At 46.3% G+C, this 24137-nt stretch overlaps 1 protein-coding gene across 6 annotated transcripts; it reads left to right on the top strand.

The window, feature by feature from the left end:
• Window positions 1–1794: 1794 nt before the first annotated feature.
• Window positions 1795–22525, top strand: LOC118160437 (OX-2 membrane glycoprotein-like). 6 transcript variants are annotated; one of them, XM_035315160.1, is made up of 7 exons: window positions 1795–1878; window positions 8340–8417; window positions 10526–10971; window positions 14667–15002; window positions 19564–19875; window positions 20224–20369; window positions 20992–22525. In XM_035315160.1, exons 3-7 carry the CDS (start codon window positions 10905–10907, stop codon window positions 21076–21078), a joined length of 948 nt encoding a protein of 315 aa, XP_035171051.1. In that variant the 5' UTR covers window positions 1795–1878; window positions 8340–8417; window positions 10526–10904; the 3' UTR covers window positions 21079–22525. The 6 variants fall into 6 exon arrangements, with proteins under 6 accessions (XP_035171051.1, XP_035171052.1, XP_035171053.1 ...); XM_035315161.1 differs by lacking the exon at window positions 1795–1878 and having other exon boundaries at window positions 8076–8417; XM_035315162.1 differs by lacking the exons at window positions 1795–1878; window positions 8340–8417 and adding an exon at window positions 13473–13680 and having other exon boundaries at window positions 8431–10971.
• The last annotated feature ends 1612 nt before the right edge of the window (window positions 22526–24137 follow it).

Consider the following 24137-nt stretch of genomic DNA (forward strand, 5'->3'; position numbering starts at 1 on the left):
ATCATTAGTTCTGCTATAACCCCTTAAAAATACTGTAATTATCCAGAAAAATTGTGCAGCCTCAGTTTCTTCTAGTAAAGAAGCACCTAGTTTTCTATAGAGGAACCCTGCTTTGCAATGGTAGTTACTGATGATTCCTCTTGTTTTACTTGTTGAGTCCTGTACCTTGTCCATGCGTCTTCCTGCGATCACCTTTTCATGGACAGATTTGTCTCATTGGAACTGACTGGCAGACATGTCCTAATGAGTAAGCTTTGTATAAGAGAGATGCTCTCTGGTTTGTTTGAAGAGTTGACAGGTGAAATGGCTAGGAAGGCTGGCTTAAATATTCAAGTGAATATTTGAGTAGGCCTGCTTGGGAGCAGAAAGAGTCACTCTCTAGTTTATCAGGACGTAATCATATGCACTGTGCTCTTCAGAGGAGGTGGTATTTCGCTTATTCGTAGGCATGTTGACAGTTGCATATTCTGTCTGATCATAGTCTGTCTGATTCTTGGTGTCAGTCTCAAAGGACTCATGTTTGACGTTGTGGGTGACAGTGGAATACCAAAGCCCGCTGGCATTCACATAGTCTCTTCCAGCACAATATTCCTAGTGGACGGTGGGAGAGAGAAAAAGAGACGGGTCAGCTCCAACACTGTTATACCCTCTTGCTGAAGAAGCGTGCAATGTGAACAGACCTGACAGTCCACATAGCCTGTGTGCTCAGGCAGTGGTGTTAACCCTCATAGTATTGTGAAGGGTTGGTAAATCTACTGCCATTTCCCTGGCTGTGTAGGCTGTAGCTGCATGCTTACACCTGTGCTGTGTGACTGGAGGGCCACGGCCTGACTCTTGTCCCAAGGCTGGTACCACTGCCGGAAGGTTACGTGACAAAAAGTTCATCACCCCACACGGGTGGGGGGATCCCCAATCATCCCTGTCCCTGTCTGCTCCCAGGGCTGTCCCAGGAAAGTTGCCAGCCCTGTGGGCCGGGGGTGGCACCCACACGGTGTGTCCAAGGGAGCGGCTCCAGCTCTCATTGCCAGCTGGGGTGCAAGGGGAGCCGCTGCCTGAAGGGATGGGGCGCTACAGGAGCACGAGGGGGAGAGCTTATGGGGGCCTGCTCAAGACTTGTCACAGGGAGGAACCAGAGGGGGAGATCAGGGGGATTTATGGAGGAAAAAGCATGGGAATATAAGTGGATAAGGGGACAAAATGGAGCCACTCACATGTAAACAGGTCAGTACCCTTGTCTGGCCTTACCTGGCTTCTGAATAGTATGTTCTGTCCTGCCTTCTCCTTAAACTCAATCTAACCCTTTTTCTTGGGTGAGGGGCTCACTATTCTGTGTACGCACAATGGCCTCACCTCAATTTAGCTGCAGGATTTGGCAGCTCCCTAGCACTTAAATGAGACACTTAACTCCTTTGGCCTGGACAGTTTCTAGCTCCAGCATTTCTGTTCTTGACTTCTGAATTTAAATAGAAATCAAAGCATCTGTTTTACCTCCCCTTGAGCCACCGTGCTCTGTCACCACGCACAGAAGAGGAGACAAGCTGTGCTTCAGAGCTGCCTGCATTTGAAGGCTCTTCAAGCAGTGCTGTGGGCTGAGAGGGACACGCTTGGGAACTTGCCCTCTCCATCATCTCACGCTTGTAGACACCTTGTTGTGCACGTGCAGAATGACTTACTGAAACCTAACACACGTGAGGCCTTCATCCATCCCCTGCCAGCCTGCCCTGGAGGGGATAGAGACCATGGCTCATACAGCCAGGCACCTGCGGAGATGCAGTGATGGAGACGCAATGATGGCTGCCCATGCCATGGTGGCCCTCATCTAACAAGCTCCTTCAAAACAGGAGGAGAAGGAAGAACCATTCATTAACAAAGGAGAAGGTAAGATTGTGTAAGTAAATGCCTTCCCAGCTCTGTTTAGACTTGTCCCTCCTTTTGCCTCCTGATTTTGTTCACTAATGTGCTTTGGGTGACTGTGCATCTTAAATGGGTTGTAGGATGACTCATTAAGTCTAAAGAGATGATGTGAACTGATAAAGTATTTGGGGCCGGAAGTTAAAATGTTTATTGTTCTGATGCTCTTGATTTGAACTGGGTAATAAAGACAGTGAGTAAATACTGCTTTTATAGTGGCACCTGCTATTGTCTGGAGTAATAGCAGTACTTTTAAGTGGGGGTTGCTGAGTTCATGTTGACATTTGCAGCTACCTTTCATGTTCTTTCAGTGGAACAGAGGTCTCTGCTCCATGGGCTAATAAACCCAAGGGGTTATCTTTTGTTTTTCAAACCTAGAAGTGAGAAATTGTCATTAGGACATCATTTCTGTGGAATCTGTCTCAGATTTTCCCCAGGTTGTATGAGTCATGTTGTCTATTTGGATTCAGCTTGGTGTGAAAGATCTCCTGACCTTCAGGAAACAGCATTTTGAAAATAAATCCTGAGTTTATTGTTGGGGCTTTATAGAATTTTTGAGGTTCAGAGATTACAGAAATTTTAAAGAGTGGAGGAATCAGGAAGGACTTGCTTAAGAAAAGGCCCTGTCTTCCCTATCTACCTGCAGATGCCAGGCTCTCCCCTCCCCTAGCCACTATTACAAAGAACTGGAAGGGCAGCAGGCATTTCTCTTCATGTGCCTGCAAAATGAGAAATGGTAGGCTCTTTATTTTTGTGACTAACTGGCTCCAAATCCACCAAGTGAAGGCTGGGCTGCCTCTTGTACTTTCCAACACACTGGGCTACCCAAGCCTTACTTGTAGTTACATTTTCCAGAGTGCTTTCAGCCTACACATTTTGACAGGCTGTTGTCATCCACCTCTTCTCAGTGGGGACCGAAGTGTAGAGGTGGGGTGATTTGTCCCACACGCTGACAGTGCAGGAGGAATGAGTGTGAAGACTCCTGGGATTTTGTTTGAGTCTTTCACTATCTGCACACTGAGTTTAAAACAGGGAAGGAACGACTTTCATATTGTTCTGAAGACCCTCCCAAGATTGTCTCCAAACCTTGCTCTGTGGCTTTCACTTGGGGTGGAGTTTCAAAGTGAGACAGCTCCTTGGCAGGTTCCCCATTAGAGTTCCACCCCTCCTCGTCTCTGCCCCCACAGCTCACCCCACGCTTGCACAAATGATGAGCTCATTTAATCACACTCTTTTCTGCCATCTTTCCCAACCACCTTCTTAAAATTTTCTGTTAAACACCCACGTATCTGCAGGGCAACAACTTTTGCTTTACCACTGTCATTTTTTTTTTTTATTATTTTTTTTTATGTATGAAAATAGGGTGGTTTGTAAATGGCAGCGCTTTGCTCTGCAGTACACAGGGCTTTTGATTGGTCATGATTGGTGATTTAAGGCACAACATCAGTTACCCTCTGCTAAGATTAATTGTTTTCTTAGCGGAGGTAGCAGACCACAGGTACTCACTCAGGTGCTGTGCTCAGAGCCTGGCATGCGAACCCCAAAACATGAGTGTGAGAGACAGTCGAGTGTTTCAACTGACAGGGGGCTGCTCCCCTGCTTTTTGCCTTCAGAGAGCTGAATCTGGGCAGATGAGTAGGCATGCACCAAGGGATGGTTGCCCCTCAGACTACCTCAGGGTGCCTTACCTGAGCTCCTGAATCTGACCCCAGAACAGTGAAACAAGATTTACCAAGCCATGTGGCATCATGCCAGTCCTTCCTGCGTGCCCTCTCCTGCAGTGCAGCCATTTGATCCCTTCTGGTTTATAAGAAACTGAAACTGAACGGTCAGCTTGACAGTGTGTGCTTTGAGGCTTTTTTCCTAGAGGCAGGGAGACATTGGCAAGAGGAACCTTATTCTGTTCCAGCAGTGATTTAGCCATTCATCACTATTTTTTTTACAGTGGAAAGATTAACCAAAGCCTTTTAACTTTTCCAAGTATTAAATCTCCCTTAGTCTTTCAACCAAGGACTTCTTTTGTTACTAAATTGTGTTGGCAATTGTCCAGATAAACAGCTTTTTATTAAAAGATGTCATGCTGAAACCGAAACTATTTTTTTTTTTTTCTTCTGGAAAACATGCCAATTTCGGTGCAGCTGCAGGCAAGAGAGGTCACTCGGGCTAGCAGGCAGCCGAGGGGAGAAGGGCATGAAGTTGAGGTGGGAGGAATATCCCCACAGCCACACATTGCCTGGTGGCTGGGGCCACTCACCAAGGGCAGGATGAGGAGGCACAAGCCCCCGAGCTGTGGGACCGGGGCCAGGCAGCGTTATGCTCTGCACTGGGGGCCCTAGAGCGGGGCTTCATCCCACCCTTTGAGCATACATGCATCAGTTTACTTGGACCAGAGGCTTGAGCTGTTTTTCTGGCTCCTGGGGGAATGCATTGATGGTGGGATTATATCTCTAACGAGGGACGATGGTGGGCACCTCATTTTTCAGACAGGGGCATGTCTCTGGCCTAGCCCCCGGGGCAGAGCAACAAAAGCATCCAGCTTGAGTCATTACCTGGGCAGCGCTCGGCGGGCAGCTGTCGGTCTGAGCTGGGGAGAGAAGAAGCAAACAGGTGATTGCGGGTCCTCGGCATGGCTTCAGGACACAAGGCAGGGCGAGCAGTGAGGCACGGGTGGGCAATGTGCCCTGGGTGGGGGGGAGAAGGGGTGGAGAGGGGACAGAGTGGGGCTTCCTGCAGCGCGGGGCTTGCTCAGGCTTGGCTGCAGGCTGTGCAAAGTCGTGAGCTTGTGGGGCACAGGTTGCAGCAAGGGATTGACCTCCAAGGGCTAGAGACATCTGACGGCTGGCAAAGATTTATCTTTCCTTTGGTTTCACATGTGCTTACAGTGCTGTACTGCTCATTGACCATAATGAAACCTAGGTGAATAACCTCGTTGGTTCAGTAGCCCGGGTTTGTCGGGAAATTGGCCTCTCTGTCCTGTGGGCATCTAAGTGGCAAGGGGTTGTTTGCATCACCCGTGTTCACAGCTTTATTTTTAGCTACTTAACACGTTATTGCAAGGAAGTTGGTTGAGCTATTGTTTGCTCCTACGAAGTTTCAGAGCTGAGCTTTCAATTCTGCCTAAGGTGGCAGAACTTGCAGTGTTCTTGCTTTGCAACCTGGCTGGAGGGAAGGCATCAGCCTCTCATTGTCACGTTAAACCTGCCAAGTAGGGATCTGGCAGTGGTGCCAAATAGCATTGTGCTGCCTTGACGCTGCCACAAGATCGTTAATGCGCATGATTAATGAGTGAGCAAGCACTCAGCTCCTGAAAGCAGTACTGCATGTTAAACCATCGCTACGTGAATTGCTTTACCTCGGACAGAAAGGGTAACTAACAATCCAAACCAAAATCAAGGTCCTGTGATTCATTTGAATGTGTATGATTCCAGCAACTACATGAGTCTTCCCTATTCACATATTTAATATGCCAAAGCAATTTTATTAGCAGAACACCTGATTTCCTCAGTCCCCAGATTTCCTCTTTGTTTTTAATCTTTCAACCATTAAATACCAAAGCGCAAGGAGGTGCGATTCTAGGCAGATGTTTAGATGTAAAGCCTGGAGAACTTATTGCCCAAACTGAAGCACATCTCTCTGCCCTGTGTTTCTGAGAGCAGTCCCAAGAGGGGAAGCACACTCATGTGGGAGCACCCCGTGGTTGGGGCTGCAGTGCTGCTGGGTGGCTGAGGGCACCCCACGCCCCCTCCCTCGCCCCGTCGCCTCTGGGGTGCTGGAGGAGCACCTTTACTTACTTTCTTTGTCAGAGTACATCTTCCTCCTCCTAGGGATGCTCATCTCCCACCTGGAATGGGGACACAAGGGCAGGGGTTTAGGCCTGGTCCTGGTTGGACCTTGCTCTCCACTGCAAACCCCCAGGTGCCCTTTGTATGGCATTTTGGAGGCACAAGGACCTGATGGGGGAGCAGGGGTGGCCCATGGGAGGAGAAGCACAAGTCACAGGCCTGTGGCTGGGCTGCAGCAGTGACAGTGATGCTGTTTGTGCTAAGCACAGCAAAGTTCATGGTTTTGGAGAGCAATCAGCCTTTCTGGACTTGTCTGTATTAAACAGCTCCAGATGGATGGGTGAGCAAGAAATAGAGGGAAGAGAGATGAGAAAACTGTCCCCTTCCCCCCACAGGTTATTCAGATCAATCTGCCCGCTGGCGTGTCCCTGTACAAACCGAAAGGAACAAGAAGAAGGCGATTGTCCAGCACAGGCTGGAGGCACGGGGTGACGGCTAGGGCAGCAGCAGGCCAGTCCCTGAGAGACCTGATAAGTGGCAGCTGAAGTAAGCTTTACTGTTTTGATCAGAAGGTTGAACTTGTATAAATTTAAGAAATCTGGCATGTTTCAAGTCCTTCAAATTATGCCTGACTTCCTCTGTTACCATTTTTTTTTTTTTTGGTTGTAACAGCTAGGTTCATGCCATTGCTGATGTTTTGCAATCCTGTGCTTGTAAAATGCCTGTAAAGTAATTCACAAGCATTTTACTACGTGGCATTGATATCGAAGTGTTAAGTTTACATGCGTACTAAAAATGTACAAATGTACTCAGGGAATACAAAGCTGCCAAGTCATATTAAGTCAGGAAATGCTCTCAAGCACCAGCGTAGTCATTCATTTGAATTATAAGTCTAATTGAATAACTCTAATTGAATATTTGCATTGTATTTTTCTTTCCCAGGACCTAAGGTAAATAGTTTCCTTAAGGTAAATACTTTCCTTAATAAACATGAGTCCTAGGTCTCATTTATTTCCTATGCTTCCTAAGCTCGGCAGCTAGCATGACATAATTTCTTCCTGCACATAGAAGTGGTGTTCTTACTGGGGCAGCAGGAAGTTTCACAAATATTAGCGAGCATAACTTCCCAACTTCCCTTTCAGGGGGAAAATTTAGTTCTCATAATGCAGCTGGGAATAAAGATAAAGCTGACCTTATTTCATTTCTGATGGCTTACCTGGTTTTCTTTGAATTTCATACAGCCTGCACTGAGCATTAACTTCTCTAACTTAGCAGGAGACATCAGCATGAAGGCTTCATGCAGTTTGGTCCTAGAAGTCCCATGAGGCACATTTTAAATAAAACTGTGCATATATGTGTTAGATATATTTACAGTACACAAAATTCATAGCAGGAATATATTGTAACTGTGATTTGACGTAAATTTGATGCAAGTATTTTTGCTTCCCCATCAATTTATTCATCTGTTTCTTGTTTATATTCAATTTGCTTCTGATATTTCAGTTTCTTGCTCAGAAGGAGAAGTGATACCAGCCACCAGGCTTGGATAGCTCTTCTCCTGGATGGTCAAAGGATAAATACCACGTTTCTGTAGAGAATTAGACCTGTGAACTGCTACACAACCCTTATGTAAAACGATCTTATTTAGTCAATTATGTGGAATACTGTGGGAAAGTAAGTCACGTGGTCTAAGCATTAAAAATGTTTCTCATCATCCATGCTCATAATACAGACATGCTACCTCCTTAGAGGCAGGTGCTGAGTTACAGAAGGAGACCCTGACTTGTCTGTGGTTGGAAGGGCTTGGGGCAATGTTTTTTTTGTTTGTTTGTTTGTTTTTTTTTGTTTGTTTGTTTGTTTTTTAAATTTGTTTGGTTTTGTAGGCAATTATAAATACTGCTTTATCAGTGAAAATGTTGGGAAATAGTTCTGGCCAGCAGTCTTAAAACAGAAGAAATGTGATTCAGTTATTAAAATAAAAACAGAATTCATTTTGGTTTTCTAGTTGTGCTTTGCACTGTGCAGAGAAGCTGTCTGAGCTCTTGTACAGGCTCCAGGGTCTGTCACACAGGGGAAGTGGTCAAGACAAATATAGAAGTGCCACTGAAAAGTAAGCTCTCTGAATAGATGGGATGAAGCAGCAGGCTTCATAATACATATGCTTCTGGTAAGGCTGCACATACATTTGAAAGGAGTGATGAATAACTAATTGAATATTTGCATTGTATTTTTCTTTCCCAGGACCTAAGGTAAATAGTCAATGCCACCATTCTCTGCTGCTGTTGATACTTTCCTTAATAAACATGAGTCCTAGGTCTCATTTATTTCCTATGCTTCCTAAGCTCGGCAGCTAGCATGACATAATTTCTTCCTGCACACTCCTCTTGTGCTTTCAGAAATACAATGCTCCTCTGGTCCTATGATGTTGTGGGTCGTTACAGCATGAGCCTTCAGGAGAGAGGACTTCAGTGCGCAGCCACTGCAGCCCTTCTCTCAGTCTAGCTTGCTCTCCCTCAACAGTTTGTGGTCCAGAAATAGTTTTCCTCCTACCTGTTTCCTTAAGCCAAACACATCTGACATAAAACTGCCAGATCCCAAAAACTAAACACCATCTGCTGGTACCCCTCTGCTTTATTTTTTTTCCAGACCTGGCTGAAGCTACTCAGCTGAAGTGTGGACAGCTGGGTGGCGTGACTGCATACTCCTGACTCCTTAGAAATTTAGGTTTGTAACAATATAAGCTGTGAATGCGGAACTAAAGGGTATGGGGAGGACTTTTGGAGGCCTAGCTCCTACCGCAGGAGAGACCTTGGGGAGACCTTAGTGCTATGCTATGGGTTCAGCCCTTCCGCAGTGCCACACGCTGCCAGGGAGGCAGGGTCGGGGTGGCGTGGATGGACAGACTGCCAGGAGATGTGTACCAGCTCTGATGGGGTTGGGGACGGGGCGCAGCTGGGGCTGAACCTGCACAGTGCAGCAGAGCTGTACCAGGATGTTGAGTCACTGCACGGGAAGGATAGTTTTCTGAACAACACAAAAAAAATAACCACCCCTCTGAACTTCTGTGATTTTTCAGAAGGAGACAGATTTATCAGCAACCAGGCGGCTGTGACTGAGGAGTGACCCGCTAGGAGAAGCTGAGGGCAAGCAGGTGCTGCTGACCAACCTGGCCGGGATGAGATGGGCTGCAGATGCTCCCTGTCCTGGGAGGGCAGCCCGTTAACACTCTGCCACCTACCTCTTCGGGTAGCAGTTTGATGCAGAGCAGTTTCTGAAGGTGAGGTGCCACCCTTTGCTGCGGAGACCATCCTCTCCCCTTCGGTGGGGGAAACGGGCTTCGGGGCCCCACCACCACCTAGCAGGAAAGATCTGCCTTAGGAACACCTTGATCAACGTGTCCTGGTTCCTGCTTCTGAAAAGGAGTCAGGATTGTTTTCAAAAGCAGCAGGAGTCCTATCCACCTAAGCACTTAAAACACGGGGATTCAGCAAGTTTGGGAGCCAGGAGCACAGGGCTGAGACCATACAGGCACAGGTTAGGACCCACCAGCTTCACGCGAGCTTAGTCATTCTCAACTCAAACTGCCACTGAGGGCAGGACTTCAAGGTTTGGGGACTTTGTTTCCCCTCAAGGCCACTTAAAGTGGCCTCTGGGCTGCAGGGAAGTGAGGGATGCCCTCATTTCGGAAATGAGCAGAAAGTTTAATTGTGGCAACCTGAGTGCCTCATCTGAGCTCCTGAAGAATCATAGAATGGCATGGGTTGAAAAGGACCTTAAAGATCATCTAGTTTCAAGCCCCTTAAGACTGAGCAAGCTGTCAGGGAACAGTACTTAGAGGCTGCATGATTTTTTCGTTCATCCACTGAGACCACAGCGGGACTGAGAGGGGATTTTCCTCTCCATGAGCCTCCAAGGAAACCATCAGTCCATGCAGTGTTTTTTCGGTTGTGCTTCCTGGGAGCCATGTTACCAGAGAGCCCTGGTGATTGTTCCTTGGAAGTGCAAAGGCACAGGTTGAGAACTGAGGGAGTTTTAAGCAGCAGCAAGTCTGACACACGAATACCCAGCAAGGCAGTGGAAAGAGGGGCTGGACATCTGGCTTGAAGAGTCCTCCAAGCAGGGTTGCCTTTTCAGGCATCTTTGCCTATGCATGTGGGGATGGGCATCCTTGGAAATCCCACGTTGCTCTAAGACAGCACATGACCCACCACTTTCCCAGAGCAAACCTGCTGTTTGTGTTAGCTATCAGCTACTTCTCGGGGGGTTTGAGGCAGCTGGTTTTATGGGGGTGGGTCCTCCTCTGTCTTCACAGCTCAATAGGAGACAATCTAGTTATAACCACTGCTGCACATAAATACTGTGTATTGATGTACATTATAAAAATCATTTATTTGTATGCAGTGTATGTAAAAGGCTGTCTTTATGAGGTGCAATGCAATGGATGAAACTAGGGTGAGTTTCTAAATAGGATTTTCCCGCCAGGAAGGCCAGAGCAGATGACAAGGACTCTGCCCCTTGTGCTCTCCGACTGTAATGTCCTTCCCTGCCTCAGTGGACTCAGTGCTGAAACCTATGGATGAGGTCTCCTCCGTAAAGAAGAGCCCGAGGCAATGCTCTTTGACATACGAAGAACTACGTCATTCATCTTAACTTGCTTGCTAAATTACTTTTGTTTAATCAAAGGACTTCTTGTGGTACCTTACCTGGTCCCTTAAGGTTGTTTCATCACAGGTATCTCCTACTTTCTCCCATTTTGAAATCACTCTCTTAGCCCTATTCCTTAGCAATTAAACACAAAATGGCATTGAACCTACCTTGTTTTTGGCAGGCAGTTTCCCATCCTCCCACTGGATCTCTGCACCCTTGGTAACCAGCTTTTGGCGTGGTTTCCCTGCTGTCTGAATTTTCTGTACTGGATATGTTACCAAAGGAGACTCAATGGCTGTACAAGCTCCTTATCTCTCCCACCCAGATACTGTACACCAAAAAAAAAAAAAAAAAAAACTTAAAAAAAAAAAAAGCCTCCACCACAGACAACCACTTGACGTGTGGAGGTGGGGAAAGGAGAAGGGGAGGATGAATGATTGACGTGGTTTCCTGAGAAGCCAAGGCGAGCTAGAGCATGCTGCTGCTGGTGGCCCCCACGAGGAGGCTGACGGGCTGCAGCATGGACTCCCTTTAGGATCCCTGAACTGAAACAGCAATGTGGGGATGTGGAGTGCTCTCAAGAAGAAATCAGAGTGCTTGGCCACTGAGAAAAGTCACGATGAAACAAAAGGTAAAAAACAAGCCCTTTGGACGCCCCAAAACCATATTTGCTGCTAGATCTTTCCAATGTAAGCTAGATTTTCTTTCTCCTCTCTCTCTCTCTCTCTCTCTCTCTCTCTCTATTTTTCTTAATATCCATTTTTCTTCCTCCAGAGCTATAAGGAGAAGAAAATTACAAAACCAAAAATACAAATTGGAGGGCTGATGGTTCAGTAATCTTATAATTCACACTTTATTGTCCACCCCCACCGAGAAAAAAAAAAAAAAAAAAAAAAAAAAAAGAAAAGCATATGAGTATATGTAAAAAGGCATCAGGTGTCTGCAGCAATGTTGCCCAAAGCACAGAGGCACATAGCAGTGGGTGGTTAACCAGACATTTTCATGTGTGCTGTCCCCTGGTAACGTGCCATTTTGCAGATAATTATGCTCTGCCACGGGTCAGGTCTCAGCTAAGCAACCCCTCTCTGGTGTTTCTGTGCCGCATGGTCCCACACTATGTCTCACATCTGCATTATTCATGGTGGTGGTAAGCAGCACCAGGCACATTCGATGGCCTTTGGCAAGCTGTTTCCCATTAGTAGCAGCAGGTGCTGCTGCTCGTACAGCCGTGCTACCTGTGGTGTACTGACCTCCAAAGTCACTAAAATTCAGCAGTGAGTGAAGCCATCTCCCTCTGTTTTGCTCCATTTATAGGCAGCACCTTGAGAAGTGGCACTGAACCTGCTGACGAGGTAGGTGACCTGCTTATTAATCTGTTTTTTCCTGGTTATAAATAAAACAGCCGTGTTTTGGTCTGATTGTGAGAGCTGAATCTACAGTTATGTGTGAGTGGCTCTGGTCAGCAGCATTTTCCAGAAGTTCAGACTTGTGATTTATCAATGCCATTAGTCACTGGGGCTGTGTGGAAATGCTGTCACTTAGTGACTGTGCAATTAATTCCTGTATACCCTTTTTTGATTTACTTGGAACTGGAGAAACCATCCCAGTGCAGCAGGAAGGGAAGAACATGAATCAGTGTTTTTCGAGACGTGATTGCAGAACCGTCTTCTGCCTGATCATTTCCAAATTCTCACTGTGTTTTGTAGAACACTTGAAGCCCAGAAATTGGGTGCCGTTCCGAGAAATGAAGCTGCTGTGCAGCTGAAGCAGGAGAGCATGGGATTTGACTGGCAAACAGCTAAGTTTGGGAAATGTCTGAATAAGTGCACTTAAAAATATAAACTGATATCAGTGGTGGGGTTGAGGAGCGGGACCTGACGTTCCTGTTGCTGTGTGTTTAAAGTTGTGAGCCAGGTTCTATTCCGACGAGTAGAAAGATGTGTAAACTGGGCTCGTATTTCGTTTACGCAAAGTGCACTTCCTTTAGTGATCGCTAAGTGGTGAGCTTCAGCTGGGAAGGCACCAAAAGTGTCTGCAGGCTTTCGGAAGTTCTTCTGTCGGTGTTTCAAAATCGTAATAGAGCTGACGTGAGCGTGCCACCAAAGCCTGGAGGGGATCTACACATCACTGTTGCCCTGACAGGAAGCTTTGGACATAGTTCCAGCAGATCCTCAGAGCTTTTCAGTTCTGAGGGTGAGGACCAGAAGTTAAACGTTTGCCTGCGAATCTGAGGTCTACATTTCAAGGCTGGCAGTTTTCTCCTCTGCCTTACCTGGTAGAGCTCTTGATTGTATAAGAGCTGCAAAATGGTCTGGAAAACCTCCCACAAAGTATTTTTTTGTAGATTTTGCATCCTTGCTTTTGGCCTGTTTCTGTATTTATTTACTTATTTATTTTCCTGGTAATTAATTACCACTTGAAAGCTGATAGTAGGAACTGTGTGTGAGCACGCCTGATGATTTTTTGTCACATTATGGCTTGAGCCCATTGGCTTCCCACAAGCACTAACATGATCCAAGGCTAGCCCGTACAGTGATTCAAATAAATGAAAACATTTTTAATGCACTCTCAGTTGTTCAGCGTCATCATCATTTACAAAAACACAACCCACCCAGCTAGAAAACAGAAACAGGAGGCTCAGTGTGCCAGTAAAAGTTTGATTAGCAAATGAGGTCCCGCTGGCCGCTTACCCCACTGAAGGGTACGTGAGCAATACAGGGACCGAGATTTGTGTTGGTTGCGGTAATGCAATCCTGGCTGGCAGAAAAAGAGAAATGCAGAGGCAGAGATGATGAAGCAAAAAAAGGCACAAACACAGTGACTCAGGGGATCTGGGCCCGGCTGCCTCCGTGCTCCCTGCCTGGCAGAGGCACTGAGCTGGTGGCAGCGGCAGCTCCTGGACCTCAGCAGCGCCTCCAACCCCAATTCTCCTGCCCCACGCTTGGCCCTGACACCACCCAACCCTCACTCAGGCACCTTTATTTGAGGTATTTTATTGCAAACACCTCACAAGAAAGTGCTTCAGAAAAACCCAGCCTTGTAAAGCCTACCTGCCCAGTGGTGCAACTGGGAAATGTTTGGTTTCTGTCTCTGACACTTGTCGTTTTGTCCCCCCAAATTTTTGTTGTTCAGCTGGGTGCACGTGAGGCAGGGGTTTATGAGGCATCTCTTACCGTATGTGCATATCGGGAATGTCCGTAGAGTAAGAGCGAGGCGTATAAAAAAGAGGAAGCTGCATTGTGATGGATCAGTCAGTCAGTCGCTCGCTAGTCTCGGGGACGCACAGCTGAAATGATAGCCATCTGCCTGCTCCTCTCCAGCCTCTGGAGCCTCGCTTCAGGTAAACTCCTGGTCTCTATTTCCTTCTCCTTCAGTGCTGCAACGGGTTGGCATACCTCAGGGGACAAAGACAGCATCCGCTCCTTAATTTAACGTTGGTGAATTTGTAGAGCCGCAAATGTGTGGCTCTATTTACATTCTCCATGTTGTAAACCACCGTGACTCAGGACTGAAATTGGATTTCATCTCCCAGTTTGGCTGAGATTTTTGCCAGAGCATGGCAATGATTTTCTGTAGCTATGATGGAATTATTTGCAATGATGGACAGGGTGCTTCTAGGTTCAGACCACTGGAAATGTGAGCATGTTACATTTGTTTTCATAATTAATAATCATGTAGAAAAGCCTGAGTTTGTTCCAAAATAGCTTCTATGGCAATAGTTTGAATTCTGCCTGTGGTGCTCCTGAGGTCTGAACAGCAAAATTCCTGGCTGGCTTCTGTGTGTCCTGCACAGCTCTGCCTGGGCAAGCCATGCCAGGCAGTTGAGACATGCCCTGGGTGGACAAGTGTACCTCTGGGCACTGCAGGGAACTCCACTTCTCTTTAAAAACAATCATTTGCTTTCTCATAAACTGAATTATATGTTTTCATTGCTGTAACTCTTCCTGCCGCTATCTCCCTTCCTTTGCAGATGTACCCAGGTAGACTCTAAAAGCTATTATCCTAAGAGTCAGAGCACTGTGGGGCTGAGCTATCAAACCTGGGAGCATCTGCTTCACTTGCCTGTCCCTTAATAGTATTCCCACCTGTGTCACTGAATTGGAAGAGGAGAGTGTTTATTTTTTCCTTCTCCCAGGAGATCTCTAACCACAGAGCAGGTATCAGGCTGTAGGATGTGGTGTGAGAGGTTTCACCTCCAGCCAGACTCCCAGGGCAACTCCTCTGAATCATGTTCCTGGCTTTCCCTTGGCAGCGGGGTGAGGGCTGGGGCACGGGGCACCTGCTGGGGTGGTGAGAGGTGCTGAGCACAGTCCCGCTTCTCCCCAGGCTCCGTGCAGGTGACACACATGAAGGTGCAGTCGGTCCAGGCAGGCGGGAACGTTACTTTCTCATGCCAGCTGGCCACAAACGAAGACGTGATACAAGTGACCTGGCAGAAGGAGGTGGACGGGGCCGAAAGCAACATAGCAACTTACAGTACCATCAATGGCCAGAAGATAGCAAAGGACTACGATGGCCATGTGAGCTTCACAGACAGCGGGTTGCAGACTTCAGCCATCTCCCTTCACAGGGTCACCCTGCAAGATGAAGGATGCTACAAGTGCATCTTCAACACCTTTCCCTCGGGGGCCATCACAGGCAGGACATGCCTCAAGGTTTACGGTAAGGTACCGTAATCGCGGACGGGCTGTTGTCTTTTTGAGGACCAGGCTGTTCCCCCCAGGAAAAAGCCTTTCCTGATCCCTGTTGGTTGCTAAGTCTATGAGGGAAAGGTGGCTTGGTTTCCTCTCTGGCTCTCCATCCCTCGATGGTTTTACTTCTGATGGGAAGGCACCGTTGAACACTTCTTCTTTTTTCTTCCCCTTTAAGCCAACAAAGCAGCTGGTGTGTGCCCTACAGCTTCCTCAGAGTTCCCTGGGCTCAGTGCCAGGCTGGCAGCTGGCCCCACCACAGCCCCCAGCTCCCGGTGACCGCCAGCCCCCGGCCCCACTGCTCTGTCAGGGCCACTCGGGGGCTCTTCCCCTTCTGTTCCTTGTGCAGATCAGCATCAGCTAGCTTCAAGGAGAGAGTTAAATCTCATGCCAGGAGTCCTGGAAAAAAAGACAGGCCACCCTGGCTTATAGGGGAATAATGACTTAAGCAAAAGGGGAAAGAGAGGAGGAAACACAGGGGAAAACCAGGCCTGATATAGAAGTCCTTTTTCCTCTCTCTGGGGAAAGATCCTAGAGCGGAAAGGAGAAATTAGTGGGAGAAATCCTCTCGATGTTTCAGATATGAGGGGGAAGGTGCAGTTGCCCGACCCTGAGTCATTTGGACAGTAAATGCTGAGTTAGGCATTACAGGAAAATATACAAGTGACTAGCAGAGAAATCCTTTTCTGTTTACCATGTGAATCTAAACACGAGGTTAGATTGGCTTTCGTTCATCTTGTCTGTTTTCGATCCAAGCGTGGGAAATTTTCCCCAAATCACCAGCCCTGTGGCTATGATTCACCCCTTCACAGAGCTCTGAGTATGTAAGCAAAAGCTCTCCTTAAAGCTAATTTAGACCGTGCTGTTTAAAAGTTGCAGGTATATCCCCCTGTTCCCCAGCTGGTAACAAAGGGATTAACTTCCTAGCCATGCAGGCTGGGAGGGTGAAGCAGGCAGGGATGTGCCAGGGCGCAGGGATGCTGGGCAAGGTGAGCAAGCCAGCTGACAATGCTGTCAGCCACAGATGAGCCACTGGCATGCATCTGCCATCCAGCGGGGATGGCCAGGGAGTTTACAGGCTGGTTATTGCCTGATTACAACAGCCTTCACCAGAGGGTTCTTCCAGGACCCGCGCGGTGTAGCGCGGGGAAGTGAAACCTCAGTCAGAGCCAGAAACGGTGCTGGGAAAAGCAACACAGGTACAGGCAGCAGGAATCCCAGACCTGCCTGGCTGAAAGTGGCAAGGTGAAGAACCAGCAGCAGTTTTCTACCCCGTACCAAAAGCCCTTTTGGCACAGAGTATTTTCAAGTGTGCTTGGTGGGTTTCTTTTGAACTGCCGGCTTCTCTTCCCTCCACGTTTTGCATTAGAAACACTTTGCTGACCTTTGTTGCCATAAAGGGTCTAAACCCAGAAAGGGACTAGAGTTACCAGGTATGGAGAGAGGTGATGTGTCACTTGAGGCTGGGCAAGGCTTGCTGGGTCAGACACCTTTTGCCTGCCGGTAGATAGCCCCATCCACCTGGAGGGCTCCAGCACAGTGGAGAAGAGCCATCGCCATTTCTTAGACAGGAAGACTAAGGCAGAGAAGTTGCTGCTGATTACCCATAAAATCTTAAGGTACTTACGAGGCATACTCTAATTCCTGAAAACGTCCATCATGTGCACCTGAGCACAACGTGTCCTGTGGGTAGTTTTTCACTGGAAACAAATATTTTGTTGAAAGAGAAAAGCAGAAGTTAATTTAAGCATGTTAATCAAACCTCAACAGCGTGCACACACTACCAAACAGCACAGCAGGACTTTACTGCAAAAACAGGTCATTATAGGCTTTGATTGTGCATCTGTTACAGACACCACAAGGGGAAGAGCAACCATGCAAGATTTTCCCACATAATAAACATTCCCGAGGGTCCGATGTGGGAAGGCAGAGGACTGCCTAGTGAGAAGAGGGGATCTGGGATGCATGTGTGCCTGCCAAGATATGATGCTGAGCAATTTTTCTCACCCCCCTCTGTGTGCCTTTATAAGCCAAGGTTCACCTTAATCTTTTGGACTCTGTTAAGATTTGAGGTTGCCAGATGGCAGCAATGGTGCCAGTCTGCCTTCCCTGCTTTTTAACACCTTTCCCTGCTTTTTAACACCTGTGCTCCAGTTAAAACCCTCTCAAGGGAAATATCTGTGGCAATTTTCCTTTACTGCTTTTGGATGTCGCAACCTAATATTTTAAGTTAACTCTGTGGGTGGATATGTTATTTTTATGGATCCCGTGAGTGAAAGAAGAAGTTCAGAGATCATTTATTAATCAAAACATAAACTGTTTGTGACTATTTGTGTCGTTTCAAACACGGGAGATTTTGAGAAGTTCCAGCTGAAATCCCCCTAAATGCTCTGCTTGTTTCTCTCAGAGCACTGCCAGTGGGGTTTCATCAGTTCAGTAGGGTTTGAGTTTCTGTCTGTCGGTGATAAAAAAAAAAAAAAAAAAAAAAAAGAGAGAGAGAGAGAAATATCCATTTCATTCTTCTAAGTAGTCACAGACATAGTAAAATAATGATGCATAGCCACAGAAAAAGAGAAAAGCTGATGGTATAAAATGTCTTGCTGGCAGTTTTGACTTGGGCGATCCAGACAGCCTCATGAGGTGCATATGAGATTTTATGAGGGGGCTATGGGTGCCATTATGCAGCTACCATGTGCCTTTTCCCCCTTTAACAGGATCATTTGATCTCATTCATGTGCAAACCTTCATTTAGTGCTCAAATGGGGAAAAAAAACACAACATTTTTTATTGTAAGAATAAACATAATATTTTGTTTAAATTCAGAATTTCTGAATAATAGCGATATGTTTTCTAGTGTTGTGACAAAAGTCAATTTCAGCATGACTGTTTTGCTGACTTGTTATTTTTGTTATGAAAATAATATATGCGTACAGTGCTACTAAATATACTAATAGACAATTGTTAAATCACAGGGCATCCATATTAACTCAAACCTGAATGAAACTAAAGATACCACTGCACTTAAATGGTTTTAAAAAGTAGTGTTATCATAAACAGGCAGGCAGCGGTAGAATATGATTTCTATCATCATGCCATCAGCATGATGATAGATTTCTATCATGCCTATGCCATCAGCTTGTGCACTGAAGTAGAGGGCAGGCTGGTGAACTGCCACCTGGAACCTTTGTGTTTGGGAGATGGCACTCCCAAATGGAGTTATGTGCCTTTATGAGTCTTTGTGTGAGCAGCCTGAGCTAACTAGACTGACTTTGATCAGGAGCTTGGACTAGGTGGCCTCCAGATGTCCTTTCCAACCTCAATTATTCTATGACTTTATGACTGAGGAGTAAACAGTTGATTTTGCTTAAAGTTCAGCACACAAATTTCACACTGAGAGTTAAAAAAACAGAGAAAAAAGAAAAAAGAAAAAGAAAAAAAGTAAGGTTTGGGCACCTTTTCCATTGTCCTGTTGCCTACTAAGAGTTTGTGCTGTCAGACTCCCAAAGATTTCACTCCAACACCAAACAGCTTGTTTTCACTACTTTCCACAGTGGAAGAGCTCAGCATCCCTGCATTTCTTTCTGCTTTCTTGGGAATAGATTGCCCTGATCTGGGGACAGATGTGTCCTCAGGTGTTCAGATCTTCTCTGGCGTTCTACCCAGGATGAAGACAACTCCCTGTGCTCTTCCCCCTTCTTTATTCCCTGCCAAACCAGTTCATATAAATAGGAATCCGCAAGTGGGCTTCAAGCAAGTAAGTAGGTATGAATGGTGCCCATGGTTCATCCCATCTGCTGACTAAATATGACAGCATCTGCAAATGTTCTAGGGTGAGAAGGAGCTTGGAAAAATTATCTTTAACAAAAGTATTGAGGGATACCATGACAACCCAGAGGGAAGAAAAGATGTATGAGTATAAAACCTCCACAGCTGAAATCCTGCAGTGTAACCACACACAAATTCACTTACTGTCTTGCATTAGAAGATGTATTTAGTCCTTTGGTGCTCAAGCCTGCACATCTTAAAGAGCAGTAAATCTAATCTTGCAGATGAGTTCAAGGGATAAAACAAGCACCTTGACTCACTGAAGCTGTTCAAACCTTTCAGAGAGAGGAGGATGTGTGGTTTCACTACCTGTTGTTTTCATCGCTGCTCCTTGGCTGGGGTGCTGCTGTGCTGCTCTTAATAGGGGATTTGAAACTTGTATGGTTCTACTCTCTAGCCCTCTGTTTTTGCCAAGTTCTTCATTTTCAGGATTGTTTTCTGATCACTGTCATGTTCATTTGTCTCTACCAGGGCTTAAGTGAATGGGAGGAAAGGTCAAGTATCAAAGTTGCCCTCTAAGACAATGCTCTCAGACATAGGGTTTGATTTTTGAGTGGTCTGTGTGGAGCCGGGAGTTGGGGTCGGTGATCTTTGTGGGTCCTTTGCAGCTCAGGATTTTCAGTGATTCTAAAATAACAGTAAATACAAGTGCTCTTGGCATAAATGTAAGCAGAAATTAACAGACTTTGCTGCTATATGTTTTACAGCCATCTCGGACCCCAAAGTGGAAGCCAAGTTTATACCCAGTCCAGACATATCTGAAGACTCTGAGAAAGTGGTGGGGATGAGCTGCTCAGCAACAGGGAAGCCAGCTCCAAAAATCTCCTGGCGCCTCCCCAGCACGCTGTTGCAGAAACCAAGGGAGTACCACGTCAGGCTCGGCAACCAGACAGTCACTGTCATCAGCAACTTCACCCACACCCACTCCAAAATCCTCCTGGAGTACCCCATCGCCTGCGTGATCCAGCACCCGTCTCTGAACGTGACCCTGGCCCTGCCCAAGGACAGCCTGGCACAGGGTCAGTACACAGCCCCTCTCCTGCCTTGGAGCAGGAGATGTGGAAACATCTTGTGGGGTAGATCAGAAGCCCTTTCGAGGGCGGGGGGTCTGGTGGGGAAGGCCCCTGAAAAGCAGCTGGGATGGGGAGGGACAGGCAGATGATGCAGCAGTTGGTACCCATCAGGGTTGCTGTGGTGTGCCCCAGACATAGGTGGTACTTCTTGTGTACGTGCTTGCACATGCTCATGGTGCCTCATTAGCTCCTTCTGAGCCTGGGGATCAACTAAGGGATGTCCAAACAGGGTTAGTTTTGTTTGGTTTTCTTCACGTACAAGCTTGCCTGAGCATCCACTTGCTTTCCCCACAGGTCAGGATAGCGCCGTGGCACCGTCTGTGGCCACCATCGTGGGGGTGATGGTCCCTCTGATTTCCCTCCTTCTCCTCGCCTGCTTCCTTCGCTGCTGCCTGAGGCACCTACATGACCCGGAGAGAAACCTGGCCCGGCCCGGCTGGGTAGGTCTTTGTTCCCTTGCCGGGGAACAGCAAAGTTCAGGTGGCAACCATACCCTTACACCGCTCTTCTGCATCTCTTAAAACGACCCACCTATGTACAGCACGGCCAAACCATGCCTTCAAGGAAGCGTCTTGAACAGAACAGGGGCTCTTGAGGAAGAGTGTGCCACTGTGTGGTGCTCAGGATGGGAAACACGGGCACACATGAGCCCATGGGGTGCTGTGAAAGATGCAAGTTCAAGGCAGGAGCAAACCCAGCAGCACGCTGCAGCTTGACCAAGTCCCAGTCCTGTTCTGTGCTGAAGGCATCTCAGCCTCCTTGCAGGATGCACATGAGGTGTGCACTCTTGCTTTTAATGCATGTTTTGGGGAGAAAAAAAAAAAAAAAAAAAAAAAAAGGCAGTGGCAAGAACTACAATGCATTTCTTCCACACATGCTATCCCTAAATCTAAGCTGAAGTCTGCAGAGGGGGTTGTGAGAAGCAAAACTTTACCTACCATGCTCTAGCACCAACAGGTGCAAAACCCCATTTGCTAATGCAGGCAGGCCAAATCTGCACCCCTGCACTTAAAACGTCCATATATTTTTCAAAAAGTAAAATAAAAAAATCTCTTCTGCTAGGTCCTTCCTGTATGTGCCAAGGAGAAGGCATGTGGACAGTCCGTGCTTGTTGGCAAGCAGGGTGCCGCCGCGCCGCCTAACAGCTGAGATCCTGCACACCCAACACGTGGACACATTGGACTGTCAAGTAAACCTGCTGTGAGATCACAACAAAGGAAATACAGAAAAAAAAGACTTTTTATAATATATATTTATTTATTTTGTTATACAACCATATTCCGTTTTGTAGAAAAACTGTGAAATATTTATTTGAGAAGCTAAGACTCTTGGCTATGTGGAACTGCATAACGAAACCTTGTGGTTTGCATTTTCTATGCTGCGTTTACTCCTTTCTCATATGTTAATATCAGAGGTTCAAAGCTGGGTGGGGGCTGCCTGAGGCAGCATGGTGTTTTGTGGGGCCACTGACTTGGGGGGTGCTGCCTGTGGGTGGAGGGAGGCAGCAGGCACTTGGGGCGAGGATGCTGCTGTTGTGATTTTTAGGGATCTGAACACTCTTGCAAAGGGCTCAGGAGAGCACATCTGCAGCTGGTCCATATTTGTAACTCTGGTGCCAGGGGCTGTAAGTTCTGAGCCATCAGGCACCAGGAGACTGCCAGCCCTCACCTCCACCAGCCTTTCCTAGAAAGGGGTGTAAAAACAAAGTGCCTTGTGTCTTCCCTCCCTTCCCTTCTCCTCCCTGTGGCCAACAAGCCGAGTCATCTGAAAGGAAAGAGAGTGGGTGAGCTGAGAATGAATAAACCCAATTCTTGTCATAGAAAAAAAAGCTTTTTTAAACCTCATAATGCTTAGTAATAACTGATCTGGTGAGTGCAGGGAAAGGGGAACTAGCTGCAGCCCAGCAGCCCTCACAATTGGGGAATTTTTCTCCATAATTGTCAAAGGAAGAAACCTCTTTTTCTTTTTTTCCAGACTTCCCCAGAACTGCAATCTAGGTTTCCTCTTTGCCTTCATGGGAAAGGGCTATGAAAGGAGGCAGACCTTCCCCAGGGGTATTTTGTGCCCTGTGGGATGCAGGCAAAGTGACTGCTGCTCCAGGCGGTGGTACGTCAGACTTCTCCACTCAGTGGGGTTCGCACTTGCTCTTCAGGTTTTTTTTTTAGTTTGAGGTTTTGTTTGTTTGTTTGTTTTGTTTGTTTTTGGAGAGTTTTTAAAAATGTTTGCTTCTAATGTTTAAATTATTATATATATATTTTTTTTTTAAAAAAAAGAAATCAGTCTGTTTCTGAAGTAGACTTGACATGAGAATGAAAAGGATTTTCAGAGGGGAGATAAGGCACAAAGCTGGCAAGAAACTCTTATTAAGCATAGGAAGATTGTAGAGATAATGTATTTTTATTTTTTTACAAGTTGTTCTTCTGGAGTGGAAGCTGGGTTTGGAGTCAATAAAATACATACTTATGTGTGTTTTTGTAACTCCTTTTACTTTTTAGTTGAATGTTAAATTGTGAAATGCTTCTGTAGGTTTCTGCTTACCAGCGCAACAGAACTAGAGAGCAAATGAAAGGGGGGATCTGGCAGCATACAAGCAAAATGTTGTACAGTAAGGAGCATATTATTGATCTATTTTTCTTTCTCAGTATAGTACGAGAACAGCAAATGACATCCAAAAGCAGAACATGTAAAACTGATATGTGTATTTGTCTTCATAATGCACAAAACCAGCCAGTGAAATACAGTGCCATAAAATGCTACATGCTACTGCTGTTGAGTTTGGCTTCACATTGCAAAGGTCTGTTAGCTGGGGGAGAAGAGTGCAAAGCAGGTACAGATCACGTTCCAAAGAACAAACAAGCAGGCGACCAAGGGGATCAGAAGTTTTTACTGTGGGTGAATAACATCCTAACTGTTGTTCTGAGGTTTCTTTATTATTTTCTCATGCTTGTCTGTCAGCTTATCTCTATGAACAGTTTGACGGTAACTCTTTAGAGATTATATTTCACATGGGCTTATTCATATGTTTAGTATTTAACAAATAGTATCAAAGGTTATAAAATGTTGCCAGTTTTGAATAGGTCTGGAAAAAACAAACAAAAAAGAAAAAAGAAGAACTTGAAGCACAATGGACGGCTCTATTCTCCTGCTGTCAATGCAAGTGGTGCGAAGCAGGTTAACTTTGTAAGCAAATGGAAGCAGAGTGCATTTTCAAAGTTTACACTACAGGAATGTTCTGAGCTAGTGTTACCACTACCAAAAAAAAATACCAAAGCCTAGGTAGTAGTAGGCGATGGAGGCAATGTGCTACACCCCGAGGCTCCCAGCAGCCTCGTGTGAAGCCTGTGTACAGAGGAAATAACAGTGGGGAAAGAAAGCTAAGGACAAATCTAACAGGGAGTTTTGCTGGCAGTGCAGGCTGGTAACTGGGCCCGAAGTGGGTGCTCCCTGTTGCACTTTGTCTTGCATTTCTCCCCCTGCTAAGTGTTTTGTTTGTTTGTTTTCTTTTTCTTGCTTGCTTTATTGAGCCATGGGAATGGGGTTGACTTTTTTCTCCGGGACTTTGATTTTCCAGGAGGTGTGTGACGGGGTTGTCTTTATTCACCTGGAAAATCTAAGTCAGGTCTAACTGAGGAAAAGGAAAATTCTGTGGCATAGTGACAGTTCACTGGAAGGAAAAATAAAAAAAATAAAAAAAAATAATAATAAAAAATATTAAAAGTTGTGCAATTGCTACAAAAGGCCTGTCAAGAAGTTGATGATCACGTATGTGGCCAATCCTCTGGTCAGGGACTTGCTCAAGGCTTCTCATGGTGGGTGCAGGCACCTTTGCAGCAAGATGGCTGTGGCCACGTCTCCTGAGGAGGAAGCTTCATGTAGTCTGCACCTCTTGGCTCTGATCTTTTGATCTTGTCAGTAGCCGTCTTTGGTTATAGGACATTGAGGAAGTGTCCTTTTAAACTCAGTCAGGGTTCAGTTTTGGAATTTTCTTACACCTGGCTAGAGCAATAGGAGCAAGAGCTGTGAGAGGGAACAGTCCTGTCCCTCTGTTAAGTTAAGGGTGAATGTAGGAGACAACTTTCTTGAATTCTGTAATCTTTCTCCATTCTTTTATAATACATTTATCTTCATCTTAAAAAGCTCTAAATCAAGGGAAATTGATCATATAGTGCAAAGCATTAGGAGAAAGAGTATGGAATATTCCACTCTGT

The sequence above is a fragment of the Oxyura jamaicensis genome, chromosome 1 (genome assembly GCF_011077185.1).
Source record: "Oxyura jamaicensis isolate SHBP4307 breed ruddy duck chromosome 1, BPBGC_Ojam_1.0, whole genome shotgun sequence".
Lineage (NCBI taxonomy): Eukaryota > Metazoa > Chordata > Aves > Anseriformes > Anatidae > Oxyura > Oxyura jamaicensis.

Bases quoted from the DNA above. Each gene is read 5' to 3' on its own strand.
- LOC118160437 (XM_035315160.1), top strand. From the start codon at position 10,905: ATGTGGAGTGCTCTCAAGAAGAAATCAGAGTGCTTGGCCACTGAGAAA. The intron at 15,003-19,563 runs GTAAGGTACCGT...TATGTTTTACAG, and splicing joins GACATGCCTCAAGGTTTACG to CCATCTCGGACCCCAAAGTG. The intron at 20,370-20,991 runs GTAGGTCTTTGT...CTCTTCTGCTAG, and splicing joins ACCTGGCCCGGCCCGGCTGG to GTCCTTCCTGTATGTGCCAA.